The sequence below is a fragment of the Eutrema salsugineum genome, unplaced genomic scaffold (genome assembly GCF_000478725.1).
Source record: "Eutrema salsugineum unplaced genomic scaffold, Eutsalg1_0 scaffold_3, whole genome shotgun sequence".
Classification (NCBI taxonomy): domain Eukaryota; kingdom Viridiplantae; phylum Streptophyta; class Magnoliopsida; order Brassicales; family Brassicaceae; genus Eutrema; species Eutrema salsugineum.
The window spans coordinates 15,601,320-15,621,533 of NW_006256756.1; the positions used below are offsets into that span (position 1 = coordinate 15,601,320).

A 20,214-nucleotide genomic window follows, 5' to 3' on the forward strand; every position below is an offset into this window, starting at 1 on the left:
TTTCACAAGGCTTGAATCGAGGTGGGATATGTCAAGCTAGCTTTAACGCTCTCTCTTGAGGGATCGGTTAATGGTCGTGAAGTGGAACGAAAGCACCACAGAGATGATGGAGGATCTCTGATACTGTGGCTTGTCTCTTGGTGAATCTCACATGCAAGAACACAAACAAAGTTTCTCAAGCACAAGCTAAGAGGAAAACGACATTATTTTATTGATATCGGGAAAAAGGTTAAAGTACAAAAGCTGCATGTGGAACTTTATAAACAGTCCGTCAGCTTTGAACCTTCTAGGGTTTGACTCAAGGAATAAAAAACGACACTAAGGACTCAAAACAACAGGACTTGTAAAAAAAATTAAGTAAAATGGTAAAGCGTCTCATTTGGACACAAAAATGGAAAGTTCGCTTAAAAATAAAAAAGGAAAAGAAACTAATCGTGTGCAACCTTTTCTGGACTTGTTTCGTGCACCTCTGATGCTCTCCAGTGTGTTAGACACCACTAGGATACTCCCATGTTACCTGCACAAATCGTATAAATGGAAAATACCTGGTTACGGCCGGTTGTGGGCTTGCTGGTTACGTCGTTGAGTAGCTCATTAGTCTTGAGGTTTTCTTCGTTAGTCTTGATGTTTTCTTCGTCTAGAGTCCTGCTAACGTTGTGTCCTGCGAGTTCTTCAAGTTTCTTCACGCGTCCCACTTCATGTTCCTCTTCTTGTCTCATTTGCTCGCTATCGGCTCCGTGTCTTGAAACGGTTGTATCTTGAGGGTCCAATGCGGTCTCTTCGAGATTCTTGGTGTTCCGTGTTCCATTTCCTGCCAAGCAAACATGTATACCTGGTTCTAGTTGAGGCTCAAACGCGCGAAACCCTCCATTATGTCTAAATCGGGTCCTTTGGGGCTGTCTCGCGTGTATTGCTCTTGAATCACGGTTTTGAACACATCTCCAAGTTCCATGGTACTTAGTAATGATTCCACGGCCAAGTTGAACCCTTCTCTAAGCCTCCTTGCTTTGGAACGGGTCATTGGTGCTTCTTTGAGCTCGGGAACGATCTTTGGGTCTGGTGATGGTTCGATGGCCTCATCAGATGTAGAAATCAAAGCTGGAAGATCTCACACGAGGCCCGTTGCAGCAAGTGATTTTGGTCTTTCTTCCGTATTTTGAGGCTTACCGAATGTATTGCCTCACCGAATGTATTCAGATGATGTTTGGTCATCTAATTGTTACTTTTGTGGTTCATGTTGGGTTGTTAAAACCTCATTAGATGCCATGTTATTTCAAAAATCTTTCTTAGATACTTCAGTCTCATTCGTCTTAATGATGTAACCTCTTTCTCTATTTTCAGTGCTTTATTTTTCAAAAGTGTCGGGTATCAATCACTTGAAATGTTTCTTGGATTGCTCATAATTCTTCATTCTTCTCAAATGGGGTTGTTAAACTTTGGAGATTTTACGGTCTTTTTTTCAATATTAAAGCGGTTTGTAGTGGCTTTGTTTATATTACTTTCATTATACTCTTTGTAATTTAGCTAATAGTTAAACATATAGTTTAGTCAAGTTGGTTCTTTTACGTTGTAATGACTATTTTTTAGTGAAATCTAACTCTATTTTTTTGTTTTTTTTTTGTTTTTAATTTGAAACGGTTGTACACACAGGAAAAAAAAACATAAAATTTATTATAGTTATGTAACAAAAATTTGGAAGCTAATGTAAGAGTCTCTAAATATATGTGTATATATATGTAACAATACAATTTTAAAATTTGAAAATTTTCTTAATTTTAAATATTGATGTGAACCAATAGAATTGAAATTTTTAAATCCTATGTAGACACTCTTAGAGGCATATAGATTCAGATTTTATTTGTAATATATTTAGATATTAACGTTGGAAGATCTCACATGAAACTCGTTGCGGCAAGTGATTTTGGTCTCTTTTCCATGTTTTGAGGCTTACTGAATGTATTCTGATTCTGTTTGGTTCAGCTAATTGTTACTTTTGTGGTTCAGGTTGAGTTGCTAAAATCTTGTAAGATATCATGTTATTCCAAAGATTTTCTTCAGATATCTCAGTCTCTTTCGCCTTAATGACGGAACCTCTTTTTTTATTTTTAGTGCTTCATTTTCAGAATTTTCAGGTATCAATCGTTGGACATGTTTCTCGGATTACTTGAAATGATCATTTTTCTCAAATTTGATGGCCAAACTTTAGAGATTTTACAGTCTCTTTTTCAATATTAAAGCGGCATATAGCGGCTTTGTTTATATCTCTTTCATCATATTTTTTTTAATTTAGCTAATAGTTAAACATATACCTCAATCTCTTTCGCCTTAATGACAGAACCTCTTTCTCTATTTTTAGTCTTTCGTTTTTCAAAATTTTCAGGTATCAATCACTTGACATATTTCTCGGATTACTTAAAATTTACATTTTTCTCAAACCCGGTGACCAAGCTTTATTCTATTTTACGGTCTCTTTTTCAATATTAATTCGGCTTGTAGTGGCTTTGTTTATATATTTTTCATCATATTCTTTTTAATTTAGCTAATAATTAAACATATAATTTAGTCAAGTTGGTTCTTAATTTTACGTTATAATGATTCATTTTTTAGTGAAACCTAACTCTATTCTATAAGTGAAACCCAACATTTATATATAATTTATTTATCTTTAATAACTTTTTTTCAAAATATTAGTATTTGGAAACTTTTTAATTTTCAATGTTGAGGTGGACCAATAAAAATTTTATTCATAATTTTTTATTCAGCAATAATATTAGAATTTGTAAGTTTTTTAATTTCTTTATTCAATAATGATATTATAATTTGTAAATTTTCCTTAATTTTGAATACTGATGTGAACCAATAAAATTACGTTTTTAAATCCTATGTGGACACCCTTAGAAGTTTATAGCTTCAACTTTTATATATAAAATGTTATTTATATTTATTTAATATTTGATTTACATAATATACGAATCACATAGAACAAATAAACTATAAAAAATAATTTTGGATGGAATCATGAATTAGGTTTTCATTAAAAAATTAATCAATAATTTAGACATTGATAAGCATCAATGCATGTTTTAAATAACGATAATACTTTACTTCTAATTTGGTTATGGTGGCAAATTGCCTTAATAATTGGATCACACATATTATTAATGATCGAATATAAATTTTAAATTTCTTTTTTGACAATAGATCCAATCAAATTTTCAGTTTAATTTAAAGCAACTAAAAAGCAAAAAAATAACGAATAACATATTAACAAAACTATTTTTTTTTAAATTAATGCTCATTAACTAATCTATGTAAATCTGCATAGATATCTAATATTTGTATTTATATATAAGCAATTATATGGATATACGTATGTAATAATAATAAACGACAAAAATAATTAAGTTAAAAATTATAAAATAAGTATTAAATATTAAAAATATATATAATTTATAATATCAAAATAATTATTTGATTATTTTTATAATAAGTGATAAATAAAGATAAATACATATGGGTGTTTTGTTATATTAATATAATAAAAATAATAAAAATAAATGTAAATTATGTGGATCCCATACGTTTAAAAGAAAACTAGGTGTTTAGTCCACGACTTGCGCGGACCGAAAAATTTCATTAAAACCTAAAATAAAATTTTATGTCATAAATCAAAAATAATTAGATCAAGAATTTGATACATACAAAATTAAAATAAAGCTAATCTATGAAAATAATTATTGTCTAACATTAAAAACTTTAAAATGAATACTAATAAGTGTATGAAATCAATAAACACAAATTTAAATAAGATTAATATAAATTATTCATTTTTTTCTCTTTTTATCTTTTAATTTTTTTTCCTCTATCATTTTCTTCTTTCTTTCTTTTTTGTTTTTTTGTTTTTTTTCTTCTTTATTTTCTATGTTTTTTACTTTACTTTTTATTCTGCTGGTTTTTCTTTCACATCTTCTTCTTCTTCTCCACATCTTTTTCTTTTGCCTCTCATACATCTTTTGATTTTCTTCTCTTCCAGGTTTTATTCCCTTTTTTCTTCTTCTTCAATGTTTATTATTCCATTTCTTCTTCTTTTTTTCTTTTCCTTATTCATTGTCATCGTCTTCTTTGTTATCACTGACTTCCTATTCTTCTGGTGTTTTTTGGCTTTTACCTCATCTTCATATTCCTCTACTTTCTCCAATTCCTCATCTTTTAAGGTTTTCATCCAATTTTTTCTCTTCCATATCTTCTTCTTCTACTTTGTCTTCTAATTTATTTTTTTTTCTCCTTCAACAGATTCTTATTCCTCTTCTTCCAATTATTCTTCCTCTCTCCAAATTCTTCATCATATTTTAAAGATCTTTGTCTTATCTGTCTTTTTACTCCTCTCATGGTTTATATTTTCCTTTTTTTAGTTTTTTCCTTATATTTTTGAGTTCTTTTTTATCGTTATTTGTTTTCAAATTGTTCTTCTTTATTGTTTTCATTTTTTTTACATCTTATTCATCTGATTTGTCTTCGTTTTTTCATCATATTTACCCTTTTCAACTTTGTCTTCTTCATCTTCTAGATTTCTTCCATTTTATTATTTTTTCTTTCACTTCCTCTACTATCTACTGGTTTTCTTTTATGACTTCTTCTTCTGATTATCTTTTTTCTTCTCCAATTGGTCATTTAATTTTTTTTGTTCATCGTCATCGACCTATCCGACTATTTTTTATCTTACTTGTTCACTGTATTATTTTTTGTTCAGATAATCGATGCGTTCTTATTCTTCTCCTTTTCTTTATTTTTTAGCTTTTCTATTCTTTGTTTTTTCCTTCTTATCTTTCATTGTTTTTGACTATTTCTTCTTATGTATTTTATTCATCTTCTTTGACTTCTTGATATTTTTTCTGTTGATTTTTTTTGTTTTATTTGTCTGCCCCTTCTTCTTTGTTTTATTTTATTGTCTTTATATTCTCTAAATTCTTATTCTTTAACATCTTCTATTATTCTTCTTTTGGTTTTATTAGCCGTTTTTATCTTCTGCTTTTTACTTCTTCTTGATCATTTTTGTCCTATCCAAACATTTTTTCTTTCTAATTTTTGTTTGTCTTTTTCGCATCTTTACTTTCTTCTTTTTTATTTTCTTTTTCACCGTCAGATTTTCATCTTCTTATACTTTATTTTCTTCATCTACCATTTTTGTTCTTCTTTTTCTTTCAGTTTTTTTCTTCAACTTTGAGTTCTTCATCTCCTTATTATTTTTCTTCTTCACTATTTTGTGTTACCCATCTTGATCTTATCGTTTATGGTCTAGGATTTTTTGTTCATTTTTTCCTCATTTTTTGACGTTTTCGTTAACTCTATGTTCTTCTATATGTTTCAATTTATCTTTTTTCTCTTCTTTTTCTACTTCGTTTTTCTCTTTTTTCCTTTTTCTGTTTTCTTTTTCGATTTTTTCCTCTGCGTCCTGCTAGTGTATTTGGCTTCTCTTACATTATTCCAAAAATAAACAGAATTCAGAAAGCCATACTTAAAACAAACAAAAAAAAAACTTAAAACCTGTTCATTAGACAATGAAGATGATTTATGATATGTTGACATGGTTTTAATCACATTAAGTAAGGAAGAATAACTGACAACATAAAACAACAACAGATAATTGAAGAACACTACTACTGGTACTGAAAAACGGAAAAAACAATAGAAAAAATCAAAAAATTGATTTATAAAAAATAAAGATGGTAAACAATACAACGAAAAGCCGACCAATGTAGAAACCAAACCACAATTGAGCTTAAGATACATTTAAAAAAATAATATATTTATATATAGCTCTCAACTTAAGCTAAGATTTCCCACATCACATGTATATTTTTTTCCAGATAATCTTCCTCAACAGATAATCCGATTGAAATTATCTTAATATTATCAAAATAACTAAAAGTGGCAGCAAAATTGTTATACAAACTACGAAAATAAATTAATTAATTAAGAAGATTTAAAAAAGATTTTATTAACGAATAAAGGGGAATTAGTTACCTAGATTGAATGAGAGACCTTATAGCGAAAAATTTACTTCGCATATATTATATATGATATGATATTAAATGTTTTTTTGATTAAATTCCAATTTTTAAATTTTTGTTATTTTTTATTTTAAATATTTTTTTGATTAAATTTCGATTTTTAATATTTTATTAAATTTAAATGTTTTTTGATTAAATTTCGATTTTTAACAATTTTTTTTATTAATTTATGATTTTTAATAATTTTTTAATTAATTTATGATTTTTAATAATTTTTTATTAAATTTAATTTTAAAAAATATAAAGAGGGATAAAAGGTAATTAGCCATCCTAAGAATGAATGAGAGAGCTTTAACTCAAAATTTTACTTTACTTATAATATATATGATTTCGTTTTTTCTTAGATAAACAACGTCAAAACAGTGTCAAATTTGAAAAGTGCCTATAATGGATATTAATAACTCAAAAATACTCCAAATAGTAATACACTATATATATATATAGATCTTATAATATTGTTGGAACCAAATCCTACCGTCTCTCAATAATCAAATTGAATACATGCTTGCTCTTAAATTGTAGAAGATTGTATATTTTATATCCTTAATCATTCAGGATACATACCCATTAAACAAAGACATAGAGTCGTTTCTGAAGGACTTACAGAACTTAGGGTTTGACTGGTTTAAACGCAGCGGTTGCGGTTACGAGTGCGGGAGTTTGCGGAAGCGGACGATTTCGATTTTAAGCGTTATTCAGCGGTTTGCATGACTGGTTAAATTTTTTAAAGCGGGTCCGTTTGCGGGACAATTTTGACTGGCAAACTAGCGATTGTTTTAGCGGTTAAACATAAAATTACCAAAATAAACATCATATATAATTATATAAAAAAAACAGAAAAACTATATTACTATGATAAATATCAAAATCAATAGTTTAAAATAATTAATAAATTATAAATAAATACTAAATAATTATTTTAAAAATTAAGAAATTTATAATAATATGTTTTATTTCAATTATTGGGAACATCACCCAAAGTTGTGTCTAATAATGTAATAGACCGGAAAAAAATTTGCTCCAATACATAGATCTTCTGGATTTGTCTTATGCATGATGTAAAATTTTTTCGATTAGATCACGATCCCAACTCCAATCAACTCCAAATTGCTCATTAGTATTCTTCAAAATACGTTCTTTCTGGAGTGCACTAAAAAATCTAGGATATTTGGTTTGATTTTGTTTTTCTACAATGATCCGTTGAAGTAACGCACATGTCATCTCGTTTGATCATGTAATTTTTGAAGAACAAAAAGAAAAAGAATTATAACAAACTAATTTTGTAATTAATAAGATACATATTTAGAATTTTTTACTTTAAATTTAAAAGTGGGAACAGAACCATTAATATAAATAAATTAAACTAAAGTATTATGGCACATATGCTTGTATCTTAATTTTTTTCAACTGATATGAAAGCCATGATTAGATACTAGAACTTGATAGAAAAAGTGAGAGGTTAGGGTTTATATATATAAGAGAAGATTAGTAGGGTTAGGGTTTTATAATTATTTTTAATGTGATTTTTTTTTTAGCGTGATTTATTTATTTTTATTTTTTTTATCCAACCGCTACCGTCCGCAACCGCAAACGCTGGCGGGAAGCAGCTTTTGGATTTCAGCGGTATAAAACGATACAGAGCAGTTTACAGCGATTTCTATGATTGTGATAAAACGCCACTAATCACTACCAACTGCAAATGCAGCGTTTACGAGTGATAGCGGATGAACCAATCAACACCTTAGTAGGTTAGTTTGTACCTTAGGAAAAAACTAATTGGTAACCTTAAATGTCCAGCGAGGGTAATCCTTTTTGGTGAACCATGGCGTGAACTGTTCTGGCAGCTGCTACTGCAGAATCTCCTCGTTTCACTATTATCTCGAGTTTTTCTACCTTCTCTGACAACAATCTTGCATTTGTGGTCGTGGCATGGACCAACTTGTTTGCAGTTTCTAGGGAAGTGCAAAGCTGAAATTGAAGGGAAAGACAGTAAATGATTAGTTTATGTATGTCTCTAGGGAAGCTAAGAATTATTCTACATGCTTTATATATTGGCATCACCGATCATTTATTCATTCAGTTACATGAGTGTAGAACCGATTTTAAAGACAAAATACTTCCATTGAAAGGAACAGAAAAAATCAATGATAATTCAAAATGTTCACAGACGAATTTGTTGATGGCAAGTCCTGAAAATAAAGTTTTCAAATTACCTCCAATGTTAGAGCGGTCCATGAGTGATCAGAACCAGCAAACGCACTGTTTAGTTTATCATAGTTCTCCTGAAACAAAACAAGTTTTTTCTTTTTTATAATTGCGTCGTAAAATAGGCGTACAAGAACTAAGTAAGAAATTACATCCAAATTGAATACTAATCATAGAAACAATGTTGATCAGAGGATAACAAAAGAAGTCAGTAAAATTTCAATTTCAAGAATGAATCACTTATATGGATTAAGGAATATTTCCAGTACAATTTTCATATCCACATTTCAATTTCTAGAACGAATCACAGTACAATTTTTAACTCCACCCTGATTTGGACTCAAATCGTTCTAAATAACCGCTTAGTACGATTGGATTGTCTAAGTAGAACCGAACAAAGCGTAGGAAAAATTCCAAATTAAACTGCAATGGTACATAGAATATGAAGAATAAATGAAACAATTGGTTGATATAACATGCATCAATCATTTCATTATGATGAATGAACAGTGATAGAGATTCTCTGGTTCAGAACCGAAAAAAGTCCATTGTATTCAATATAGGCTTACTCTTGATAAGAGCTATGTTAGAAATTATATCAAAGTCTGCTATAACAAGTCGGTACAATTTCAAAAATGCATCAATGAATGCGCAACGATAGAGAATTCCTGGTACCGAACCGAACAAAGACACCATTGAATTCGTATAAGAATTGACCTGAAAGAGTCGGGTTAGATCCAACGGTCCAGAGATGGGATCAGGGTCGAGTTTCGATGCACTTTCAGGATTTGGAGCGTTTTCCGGTGACTCAAGAATAGTTTCTTCAACGAGATCTGCGAGAAGATCTCCGATTGATAGCAACGGTCCTCCGACTCCTCTCATCCTTTCCCCTCTCTCATTTTTTTTTTTATTTTGACCAAATTCTTTTATTGAAAAGCATGAGAAACAAAAGATACAGGGCCTGGCCCAGAGTTTTGTAGTTTTTGAGCGAAGTAGCCCAAAAATACTAGTTAGTAGTTACACACATGAGGTAAAAATGGATTTGAACCATAGAAAATTAGTTAGATGTTAAATTAGACAGCCCAGTTAAAATCAAACTAAAACCAAACCAAAATCAGAATTGAACCAGAAGTAGAATCAGTTGAAGAGAGAATACCGAACCAACCAACCACCAAAATTAATGATGGAAAAACGGCTAATCTCTACGGAACTATAAAAATTGGTACCAATTCATATCTAAAAAACTTAAGTGTGCAATTCAATACCCGAAATCCTAAATATTGGAAAATACATACCTGGACTAATCTTTTCTCGGCGAATGTCAACATTGACCAAGTATCCATTAATCAATCCTCTTATTCAGTTAACAAAGAGATGTCTCATGCCATGTTGGCTGCCCGTTGTCATGGAAGCATTAAACAATAAATAATTTTAGATATAGTAAATTCAAATTCTGTAGACTTAAAAACATCGCCATATTGGGTAATTTGACCCTAAAATATATAGTTTTCAGTGCTTCAAATTTGTTTTCATATCCACGAAATATGTTTTAAGTCCACAAAATTCAAATTTTCTATGTCAAAAACTACGTCGTTTAAGGTTTCCGTGACAACGGGGCAGTCAACGTGGCACGAGTCATCTCTCAGCCAACAGAATAATAGGGTTGGCTAACGGGTATTTTGTCAATGTTGGCATTCGCCAAGAAAAGATTAGTATAGGTATATATTTTCTAATTTTTATGAGTTTAGGTATGGAATCGCACACTTAAATTTCTCAGGTATGAATCAATACAAATTTTAATAGTTCAGGTAGGGATTAGCCATTAGCACCATAGCAGCGTAATTAGCTACTGGGAGTAGAGCAAGGGTCGATTTTAGGAGGAGGACCCGTGGAACCAGAGCTCCAAGAGATTTGAAGCAAAAACAGGCTGGGTCTGTTTCAGGCTTGAAGCTCTGTTTTTTATGAGGCCTTTGATGGTGGAGATGATGCTTTCACTGGATTTGTAATTGTTGCGGTGAAGACGATGGTTTCTTTCAATCCAGAGGCAATAGATCATCTTTTGCCAAGCTAGGAACTTTAGAGAGATGCCCACTCTGTTCCCTACCAGTGATTTCAGAGAAATCAGCATGTCTTCCCATATTCCATAAGGAGTCAAATTCACTATCCTAGCTATCACTTCCCAGATGCTACAAGCAAAATTACAATTAAAGAACAGATGGGCTTGGGATTCATGAGCTGACGCACAGAGGAGACATGATGGATCAGTTTGGATTCCCCATCCCAGAAGTTTATCCCTTGTAGGACATAGATTACAAACAAAGAGCCAAGCTAAGAACTTATACTTTGTGATTCTTCCAGGAAACCAAACCACTTTCAACTAAGGTACCACAACTCCTCTAATTTTTAGTAGTCTATAAATTTTACTCGTTGCATAAGTAGTTTCTTTTTTTTCTCCTCGGGCCACCACTCGTAGCAATCAGATTAATCTGTAAGACTTACAGTGATTAGGTGTATTCGAACTTGCAGTTGTGGATCTGATCTTACTGATGGGATTCTCCATGAGTTGTTTCTCCATAGGTTGTTCAAAGAGAAGGTAGATCGATACCAAAATGTAATGGACCTGACTGGTTCAAGGAAGTTTTGAACAAACTGTCAGATAAAACTTCTCTCTTGTACCAGGCTACCCAAATCGAGCCACATCATCTTGAAGTTGCAGGCTCTGTTCCAAGTTAGCAGATCCCTCAGCCCTAAACTACCTTCATCTCTCGACTGAGTAACCAATTCCCAAGCAACCCGAGCAGTATGCATTCCCTCTGTTGTGCCCTTCCATAAGAATGCACTACAAAGAGAATTTATCAATGTAATGCATCTTTTTGGAAGAACAAAAGCGCTGCACCAGAAGTTGGTGATGCCTGCGATCAAAAAGTTAAGAAGTTGTAGTCGACCAGCAAAATACAAATGTTTAGCCACACAAGATGACATCCTAGCCTTGATTTTTTGAAGCAGTGGTTCACAGTTGAGCAAGGTAAGATTTTTAATACATAGGGGCACTCCAAAATATCGAATGGGCAAAGATCCATGAGACAGACCAGATGTTGTTTCTAATTGTTGAATTTCTTGCTGTGAGAGACCAGAGGAGAAGAAGGATGTCTTGGAGACACTTAGAGCTAGATCCAAGAGGGATCCAAATTCCTTTAGGATTTGCAAGATATTTTGAACAGATTGAGTGGAGCCTTCAGTGAAACTAAGCAGGTCATCTGCGAAGCATAAAGGGGTTAGTTTTGTGTGTTTTACACTTAGCATGATAACCAAATTTTCCTTCTTCTGCAGCTTTGTTCAGAAGATGAGAGAGCCAATTCATGGATATAACAAAGAGATATGGAGACAGAGGGTCCCCTTGCCACATACCCTTTTTTCTTTGAAGAATCCATTGACAGAGCCATTAAACTCGACAGTGAAGGCAAGAGTACATATACAAGCTTCAAGCCATCAAAGGTAGATTTCTGGCACTTCCAAACTTCTAAGACAAATAAAAATGAACTCCCACCTCACACTGTCAAATGTTTTGGCAATATCCACTTTTATTGTTACTCTTTTGGGTCTTTATTCTTGTGATAACCATTTACAATCTCTGCAGCAAGAATAGTGTTTTCAACTAACAATCTGCCTCTGGTTTGGAAGAATCAGCTCAGGCAATATAGGTTTAAGTCTGGCCACAAGAAGCTTTGAGATGGTGCAGCAAGATATGGGCCTAAAATCAGCAACCAAGGAGGCTCCAGGCTTTTGTAGGGATCATAGTGAGGATTGTGGAGTTTACAGCAGTTGGCAGAAATTAAGTGTTGAAGAAGTGAAGAATCCCAGCAATAGTTTCATTTCCTAAAACAGACCAAGCAGATTTGAAGAAACCAGAGGTAAGGCCATTTGGTCCTGGAGATTTATTTGGATTTAGCTTCTGGATAACTAAGACAATCTCTTGACTGGTAGGGATGGATGCCATAGAGGCTTTGAAGGCTGAGTTGACTCTAAATTCGAACTGTTCGCAGAGCTAGCCTCTCAATTCAAACTTTGTAGATGGTGGTGTCTCTTCAATTAAGAATACATCATCATCATTATAATCATCAACGTTGCTTTTTCTCGTTGAGTGAGTTTGTCGTGTTTCCTGATTGAGGATAGGTGTTTGTTGGCAATTTTGGTTCAGTATTGAGGTAACTTAATTGTACGGTTAAGTTCTGAATTTTGGTTTCATTTTCAGTTTAATTTTAAATTGGCAGATTTACGGTTTATATAAAATTCTGTGTAAACCAAGGGAGTAATTTTTTAATGAGGTTAATAAAAGTTAGAAAATATCGCAACATTATTTTTATTTCAAATTCATTATTTTATTAGATTTTGATGATAGTCTAAATACTATTATTTGTGAGGTCAAAAATCTGATGTGTCGTCTCTATAGCGATTGTCTTACGTGTCATTATTAAAAAAAATCATGTGGCATTTTAATTAGTTCTGATAGGCCGATCATTAATCCAATGTATAAATACCCGTGACATGACTTTTTTCCTCGATTATAGGCCAACGATTTTGTTTATGTGCCACCGATCTGGAAATCGGCCCTAGCCATATAATTTTAATTAGTTCTGATAGGCCGATCATTAATACTACATGTAAATATCTATGACATGGTTTTTCCCTCAATTATGGGCCAACGATTTTGTTTATGTACCACCGATCTCGAAATCGGCCATAACCATTGAATTTAGTTATTAATCCTAAGTGTAAATACCTGTGACATGGTTTTTTACTCTATTATGGGCCAGCAATTTTTTTTATTAGCCACCGATATCAAAGTTAGTACTAACCTAAACCCTAGCATACTCCTCTCGGTCTTCATGTTTTCTTACATGCAATGTCTGTCTTCTAAGGCTAGCATCTTTTTTAAAAATTCATCCACGTCTTTTTTTAAAATTGATATATAATATTATTTATGCATTTCCGTAATGACAACCTACTATTTTTTATAGTTCATACTTTGCTGATTGAATATTTTATCTCTTGACTTACAATAGAATTGTCGAATAAATAGAAATTAATATTTTTTAATTTTAGTTCGTGTTTTAAATGTTTTTTCTGCTTCTAGACTTTCTTCTTATGTAAATCTATTGCTTAATAATTATTTCCTTCAAAAATCTTATGAATTTTCTGAAGCGACTAGCAATCGTCCCCTCCGTAATCCTCAGATTTTGCCATATCATCTGCTTCCATCTCAAATCGTTTTTACAGAAGATGAACATTTTTTTGTCGATGTTTACAATGATAAATTTACAGGTTAGTTGAAGTTTAATTAGGACTATCCAAAAACCATATCCTATATGTATTCTTAATTTCTAACCCATTGGGTTTGGGATCGTAAAAACATCAATGGCATCCCTGTCTTTGCGGCAACTCCAGACCTAGTATTATAGCCAACTGTAATCCTAACTCTGGCGAAGCCTACTACTTGAGGGTTTCATTGCATGTCGTTCGCGATCCATGTTTTTATATGGATATAAGAACAATTAGTGGTGTTATCCACCCTACTTTCAAAGATGCATGCTCTGCATTGGGTTTAATTCATGATGATACCGAGTATGTCAAAGCTTTCTATGAGGCAAGTCAATGGGTTCCTGCTCCTCTCTCCAAATGATGTACACTGCTTTGTTACGTGCAGGTTCTATGATGAATCCTTTTCGTGTTTGGAGATCCATTCAATGTTTTTTAGTAAAAGTTTCGTCAATTCTTTGCATTGTCTTTGATTTTTTTTTCCTTAATTATCTTATTTTAACAATTTTTTTAGATTTTTTTATTGTGTTTGGATTTTAATTTATTCCCTAATGTACTTTTTAAATTTAATAACCATCAATAAAAATAACCAATTAAACAGATTTCTAATTAGTTTTTGCTAATTAATAATTTATATATTGCTCTTATTTTTACCCGTTCATAATTGTTATCGATTGTTATAAAAGACGTACATATAGTTTTTCTAAAAAACGTATATATTGCTCTTACTTTTATTCACCTACAATTCTTAAAACTTAGAAGTAGATGTATAAAGAAGAAGATGTAGTTGATGATAAGAACTCAAAAAAGACAAATTTGAATAAAACCATGGAGAATAAGAAGCAGATGAGAACACAAAATAATGAAGAAGAATAAGATAAGAAAAAAGATGTTGGAGTTAAAGAAGAGAACCAGAAGAAAAAAATGAAAGATGAAGAAAACAAAGTAAAATAAGAAGAAATGGGAAAATGCAGTAGGTGAAGATGAGTAAGAGATGAACAAAAACCAGAGGAAGAAGAGTTTGATGAAGACCACAAGGGAATAAGAAGTAGAGAATTAAGAAGGTTAATAAAATTAAAAAAGAAGAAGAACTGAGAGAATACAAAAGTGATGAAGAAGAAGTCAAAGACAATGATGAAGATGAAAGAAAAGGGTGAGGAATAAGAAAATCAAAAGATATTTAAGATGAAGAAGGACAAAAAATACAACTCAAAGATGATGAAGAAGAAGAAGGAAAATATGAGAAAAAAGATGATGAGAAAAAAGTACAAGTAAAAGATGATTACGAAGATGAAGAAGGAAAATATGAGGAAAAATAAGATGAATAATTTGGGACAGAAAAGAAGACAAAAGCTTTAAAATTGGAAACTGAAGAAGAAGACGAATAAAAACTCAAAAAAAAAGAATAAGAAAAATACAAAGAAGAACTAAACCAAAAGATAAAGAATAGGAAGAAGCGTAAAACAAAACAAAAGAGGAGGAGGAAAGAAGAAGACAAATCAAAAGAGAGAAATGAAATAGAAGCTGTAGATGATGAAGAATAGGAAAGAAAAGATAAGGAATAAGGAAATTGAGGTCGATAAAAAAGAAGAAGGAAAAGACAAAGAAGAAAACCGAAAAACAGAAAAAGAAAAAATCATAAATAAAAAAAATTATGATAAGAAGAAAATATTGAAGAGTAAGAAGGAGAAGTGGATGATGAATTTGGAAAAAGAGGGAGATCGACAGAAATTAAGTTAAAGCTTTCAGGGACATGTAGATGAAGAGAGAGAGTGTGTGAGGGAGAGAGAGAGAGAGAGAAATGGTAGAAAGAGTTAAACCTTATAGGTACATGATATTAAATCTATGTTAGTTCTTATTTTCTGTGTTCTTGTTTTTTAGAATTGAAACACTTCTAACTTTGAATGTAGTTATCTAAATCATATGATATATACAATTTAGGACAAAGGGGGAAAGGGAGAGAAATATTTAAAGAGAGAGAAAGGGAAAGAGAAAGAATGATAGGGAGGGACGCATGGAAGGGAAAAAGAGAGAGAGTTTCAAAGTTTTCAAGTATATGTATTTGATTGATATGAAGGACAAAGGAAAAATACGAAGAATATGAAGTCGGAGATATCAAAGAAGACGAAGGCGATGAAGAAGAAGAAGATGAAGTAGAGTAGGAAGAAGATGAGAAAAGATGTGGAAAACAGCGAATAAGGAGAAGATGTGACAAAAAATATAGAAGAAAAAGTACGAAAATATATAGTATGAAGAGGAAAAGGAAAAAGAAAAAATGAAAGAAAACTAAGAAGAAGACATGAGAGAAGAATGAGAGATAAAGATGGAATATGATGAAGAAATATAAGGAAAATATGATAAAGACGAAAAGTTAAAAGATAAATAAGAGAAAAAAAAAAGAAGATGTAACAATTATGTGAAGACGAAAAACTCGTTTTTGTTTTCAATTGGTTTGAGATTTCAATACATTTATTTAGTAAAATTTTTTGTTTTTTATTTTAGATGGAATCTATTTAGTAAACCTAATTTATGTGTTGTTGGTTTTTAGAACTGAAACACTTCTAACTTTGAATGTAGTTCTCAAAATCATATGATATATACAATTTAGGACAAAAGGGGAAATGGAGAGACTGAGAGAGAAATATTTAAAGAGAAAAAGGGAAGGATAAAGAATGATAGGGATGTACGCATGGAAGGGAAAAAGAGAGAGAGTTTTAAAGTTTTAACGTATATGTATTTGATTGATATAAAAGACGAAGGAAAATATGAAGAATATGAAGTCGGAGAGATCGAAGAAGACGCAGGTGATGAAGAATAAGAATATGAAGTAGAATAGGAAGAAGATGAGAAAAGATGTGGAAAACAGCGAATAAGAAGAAGATGTGACAAAAAAATAGAATAAAAAGTATGAAAAGATATATAGTATGAAGAGGAAAAGGAAAAAAAAAATGAAAGAAAACTAAGAAGAAGATGTGAGAGAAGAATGAGAGATAAAGATGGATGATGATAAAGAAATATAAGGAAAAGATGATAAAGAAGAAAAGTTAAAAGATAAATAAGAGAAAACAAAAGAAGAAGATGTAACAATTATGTGAAGACGAAATACTCATTTTTGTTTTACTTCAATTGGTTTGTGAGTTCAATACATTTATTTACTAAACATTTTTTTCTTTAATTTTAGATAGAATTTACTTTTTCGGTTTGCTTTATTTTATCATGTATAAATAGATAAAAGGTGTTGGCCAAACACCTAGTTATATATAAAAACAGAAATTTTATTTTCACAGTTAAAAGTACAAAAGCAGCTTTGGTATTCGTCTAATAGTTTGACCTTTGGTGGTACACACGAACCTACTCCACCTTTCCATTTGGCAGCACAATCAGAGTTACACCGTTTATTGTCACAATAGTCTCCTTCAAGATAGTCACGACACTGTGCTCCTTGCGCCTCCTTCATCATCATTCCTAATAATACAAATTTTATATAAATACTAATCTTAGTTTGAAAAAACAGATGCTAATATCATCTCAATTCTTATCGTTATAGAAATAAAAAAATGATGAGAAATACTAATCTTAGTTTATGACTTGTAAGTCCGGCAATATATCTGTTTCTCATCTGTTTAATCTTAGACTGCGTTATGGCTCCATCTTGGACCGGTGGCAAGTGTTCCAAGATATTTGATGGATTTGTTGGATCGATGTCCACATCAAGTGTGAATAGCGACATTACACCTGATGGATCCTAGAGCTTAGACCCGTGGGTATCAATTCGGCTCCGGATATTAACCGAAAACCTATCAGGTATTCAGATACCCGAAAAAATACGTACTCGACAAATCATAGTTACATACCTAGGGTTTAACAAAAACCTTTGTCGATTGCACTCTTCAATCCTTTTCTATTCGACTGCAGCCTCAAAGAATCAAACCATTTGTCCCTAAAAAAATCAAACCCAAATATCAAAACTGGAATCCTTAGGCAACACTACAAGAAAACATATGGATTTCCTACGAGAATTTCCGACAAAATCTGTTGTCGGAAAATTGCTGACGCATAACCAACAAAATTCGTTTGTATTTTCTCGGAAATTTTCGACAAGAAAATGTTTCGAGAAAGTTTCTCGCAATCTACTCGGAATATTTTAGGAAAATTTTGAGAAAATATTTTCTTGGAAATTGACCAGAATATCATCGAAAAATTATCGGAACTTCTGATAGATTAGCTTTCTCAAAAATTTCCCGGAAACAATGGAAAATATCTTCGGCCCAACTCCGATTCTGACAAGATTCTGACCGACATCTAACGTTTGATAGAAATTCCTCGGGACGATGAAAAAATATATTCGTCCCAATGATATATTCATAACATTACATGCTTAGGTTGCATTTTTGGTCCAAGCATTGAGTCCCATGCATGCATTTTAGATAGATTCTTCATGTTTTGTTCTTGTTTTAGAGTTTTAGGACGTTGCATTAGGTCCAAGTGAATCTTGCATGTTTGGAGTGTCAATCAGGTTCTTTGGAACTTATTTGGAGTGGAAAATATGGAACCGGTGGAAGAAATGGTGGAAGAAGGTGAAGAAATTGTGAAAATGGGCATATGGAGTTCATCGGCCAAACTGGTGTACCGAAGGAAGGATTTCTTGGCCAAAAATCTTACCGCCGGCTGCAATTTCTCGGCCAAAACCTGTACCGCATGCATGTTCTCTCGGCCAAAACTCCCAGGCGCCGATACGCTTCGAAGATCGTGTTACCAGAAAGCCCTCCCGTCTGATACAGCTTCCGGGGTTTTCCATGAGGAGTCATCAGAGGGCGGCTTGCCATTGGGAAACACTCCTTCCTGCTTCTCTTCAAACCTCTCTTACTACTTGGGGTCAGACCTGAGTAGCTAGGTACACTCCAAACTTTGTACATATGCATATAGCTTCTTTCTTTTATATTTTGCATTTTTGTTTGATTTTTCCTCTTTCTCATGCTTTTATTACACATGGACTATGTAATTTAAGTGTGGGGGAGGGGTTTTATGTCTACTAATCATGTTTTCTATGTTTGTATTTTCTCTTCTACACCTTGAGTCTCATTTGATCATGCATAGCATCTAAGTGCATACAAAAACCAAAAAAAATAAAGAATCTGAAAAATTTTCACAAAAATGTTCATTTTGTTGCATTCCCACTTTAGGACCGAGTCCAGAGTTGCATAATCATATAGGTTTGCATCATTTGCATGGGAGTAATGATAGGTTTCTTTGAGAGAGCATCATCTTAAGAATTTAGTTCATGGCCCTAGTTTCTAATTCTTTGATGGTTGCAAACAAGAAAGAAATCAAGATTGATTCATGCTTGGAACTTGTTCTCACTGTCTTTGTGTTAGTTGGATCAGGCTTTGAATAGTTCTAGCCCTACTTAAAGTGATAACCCTGAATTTGACCTCTTAAATATCATGTTCATGCATCTGCTTGTTGATTAATAGGTATCACTATACATATTTGAACTTTCTTATCCTTTTTTGCCACTCTTGCTAACTCAAATAGCTGTTCTCCACTTTTAAGACAGTTACCACACCTTGAACTTAACCATCCTTGAAGCCAAATCATTACTTTGTGCATGTGAGGCCTCTTTCAAAGTAGAATTGGTAAAAAGTGTTGGGTCTAGAGCGACAGAGATAGGGCTGCATATAGATTCTAGTCCATAATCAGGAATAGCCTAGGATTGGTTGAGGTTTGAGGGTTGATTGAGCTTTGAGCTGAAAGTGATATCTTAGAGAGTGTGGAAATGAGGAAAGAAATGGGAATGGAATAGGGGAATGAACTCTGCAAAAGAAAGTGGTGAGTGAGAAATAAAAAGAAAAGCTCTAAGTGGACAAGTAGTCTCAACAAAAAAAAAATGAAAGTGATCAAAAGAGAGAGACTAAAAGAAAGAAAGAGAGCTAAGTGTTTAATGAAAAAAAAAAACTCACCAAGTGTTGAAAGGAAAAAGAGCATTCCCCTAAAGACGAAGCGAAATAAATGAATGAGAGCTGGAGATCATCAGGCAAAACGCCTTTTGGAAGAGGGTAGCTTAGACAGAGAGATTTTATGGGTATAGATTAGGGAGTGAAAGCATTTGGGGTGTCGGGTAGATGTAGTTCTATCTCTGTATGCATCCATTGCTTTTCACCCTTTTAGCATTTTACTAAAGTCTGCTTTTTCATTGAGAGATCCCTTGCATGGAGTACCAGTTGCTTAATTGAGATCACTTTAATCTCAAGACCCTAACCAGTTGTTAGAATCAATAGGTCTTCAAATCGTTCATTTGAAAAACTTGAAACCCTTTTTATTGGATGATCATAATACTTCTCAAAAATCAAAATTCTTGATCAATGGAGGAACAATATCACCATTTTTGTTCAATAAGATACCAAAGTGGATGATTGACTCATCCATACTAGAAAGAATCGCATGAAATCTTTTGATAACACGGATTCCTATTTCTAAATCGTATCCAATGATCAAGACAATTAGATGAATCCCGTGAAACTATTTCAGAGAAGTTAATTGTCCCTAGCCAAATGAGTCGACTTCTTTTGCATGAACAGGATCCACATGAAACTTTAATGAATGTCAAAGGGTTGGAACTATG

The 20,214-nt window shown here is 32.4% G+C and overlaps 1 protein-coding gene across 1 annotated transcript; it reads right to left on the bottom strand.

Moving 5' to 3' along the window:
* Positions 1 to 6,294: 6,294 nt before the first annotated feature.
* On the bottom strand, positions 6,295 to 9,224 carry LOC18014541. The gene is made up of 3 exons (XM_006397262.2): positions 8,994 to 9,224; positions 8,285 to 8,353; positions 6,295 to 8,039 (listed from the first exon to the last, which is right to left on the bottom strand). Exons 1-3 carry the CDS (start codon positions 9,156 to 9,158, stop codon positions 7,857 to 7,859), a joined length of 417 nt encoding a protein of 138 aa, XP_006397325.1. The 5' UTR covers positions 9,159 to 9,224; the 3' UTR covers positions 6,295 to 7,856.
* Between the last annotated feature and the right edge of the window lie 10,990 nt (positions 9,225 to 20,214).

Bases quoted from the DNA above. Each gene is read 5' to 3' on its own strand.
- LOC18014541 (XM_006397262.2), bottom strand. From the start codon at position 9,158: ATGAGAGGAGTCGGAGGACCGTTGCTATCAATCGGAGATCTTCTCGCA. The intron at 8,354-8,993 runs GTCAATTCTTAT...GTTTTGTTTCAG, and splicing joins ATCTAACCCGACTCTTTCAG to GAGAACTATGATAAACTAAA. The intron at 8,040-8,284 runs GTAATTTGAAAA...CTTCAATTTCAG, and splicing joins GGACCGCTCTAACATTGGAG to CTTTGCACTTCCCTAGAAAC.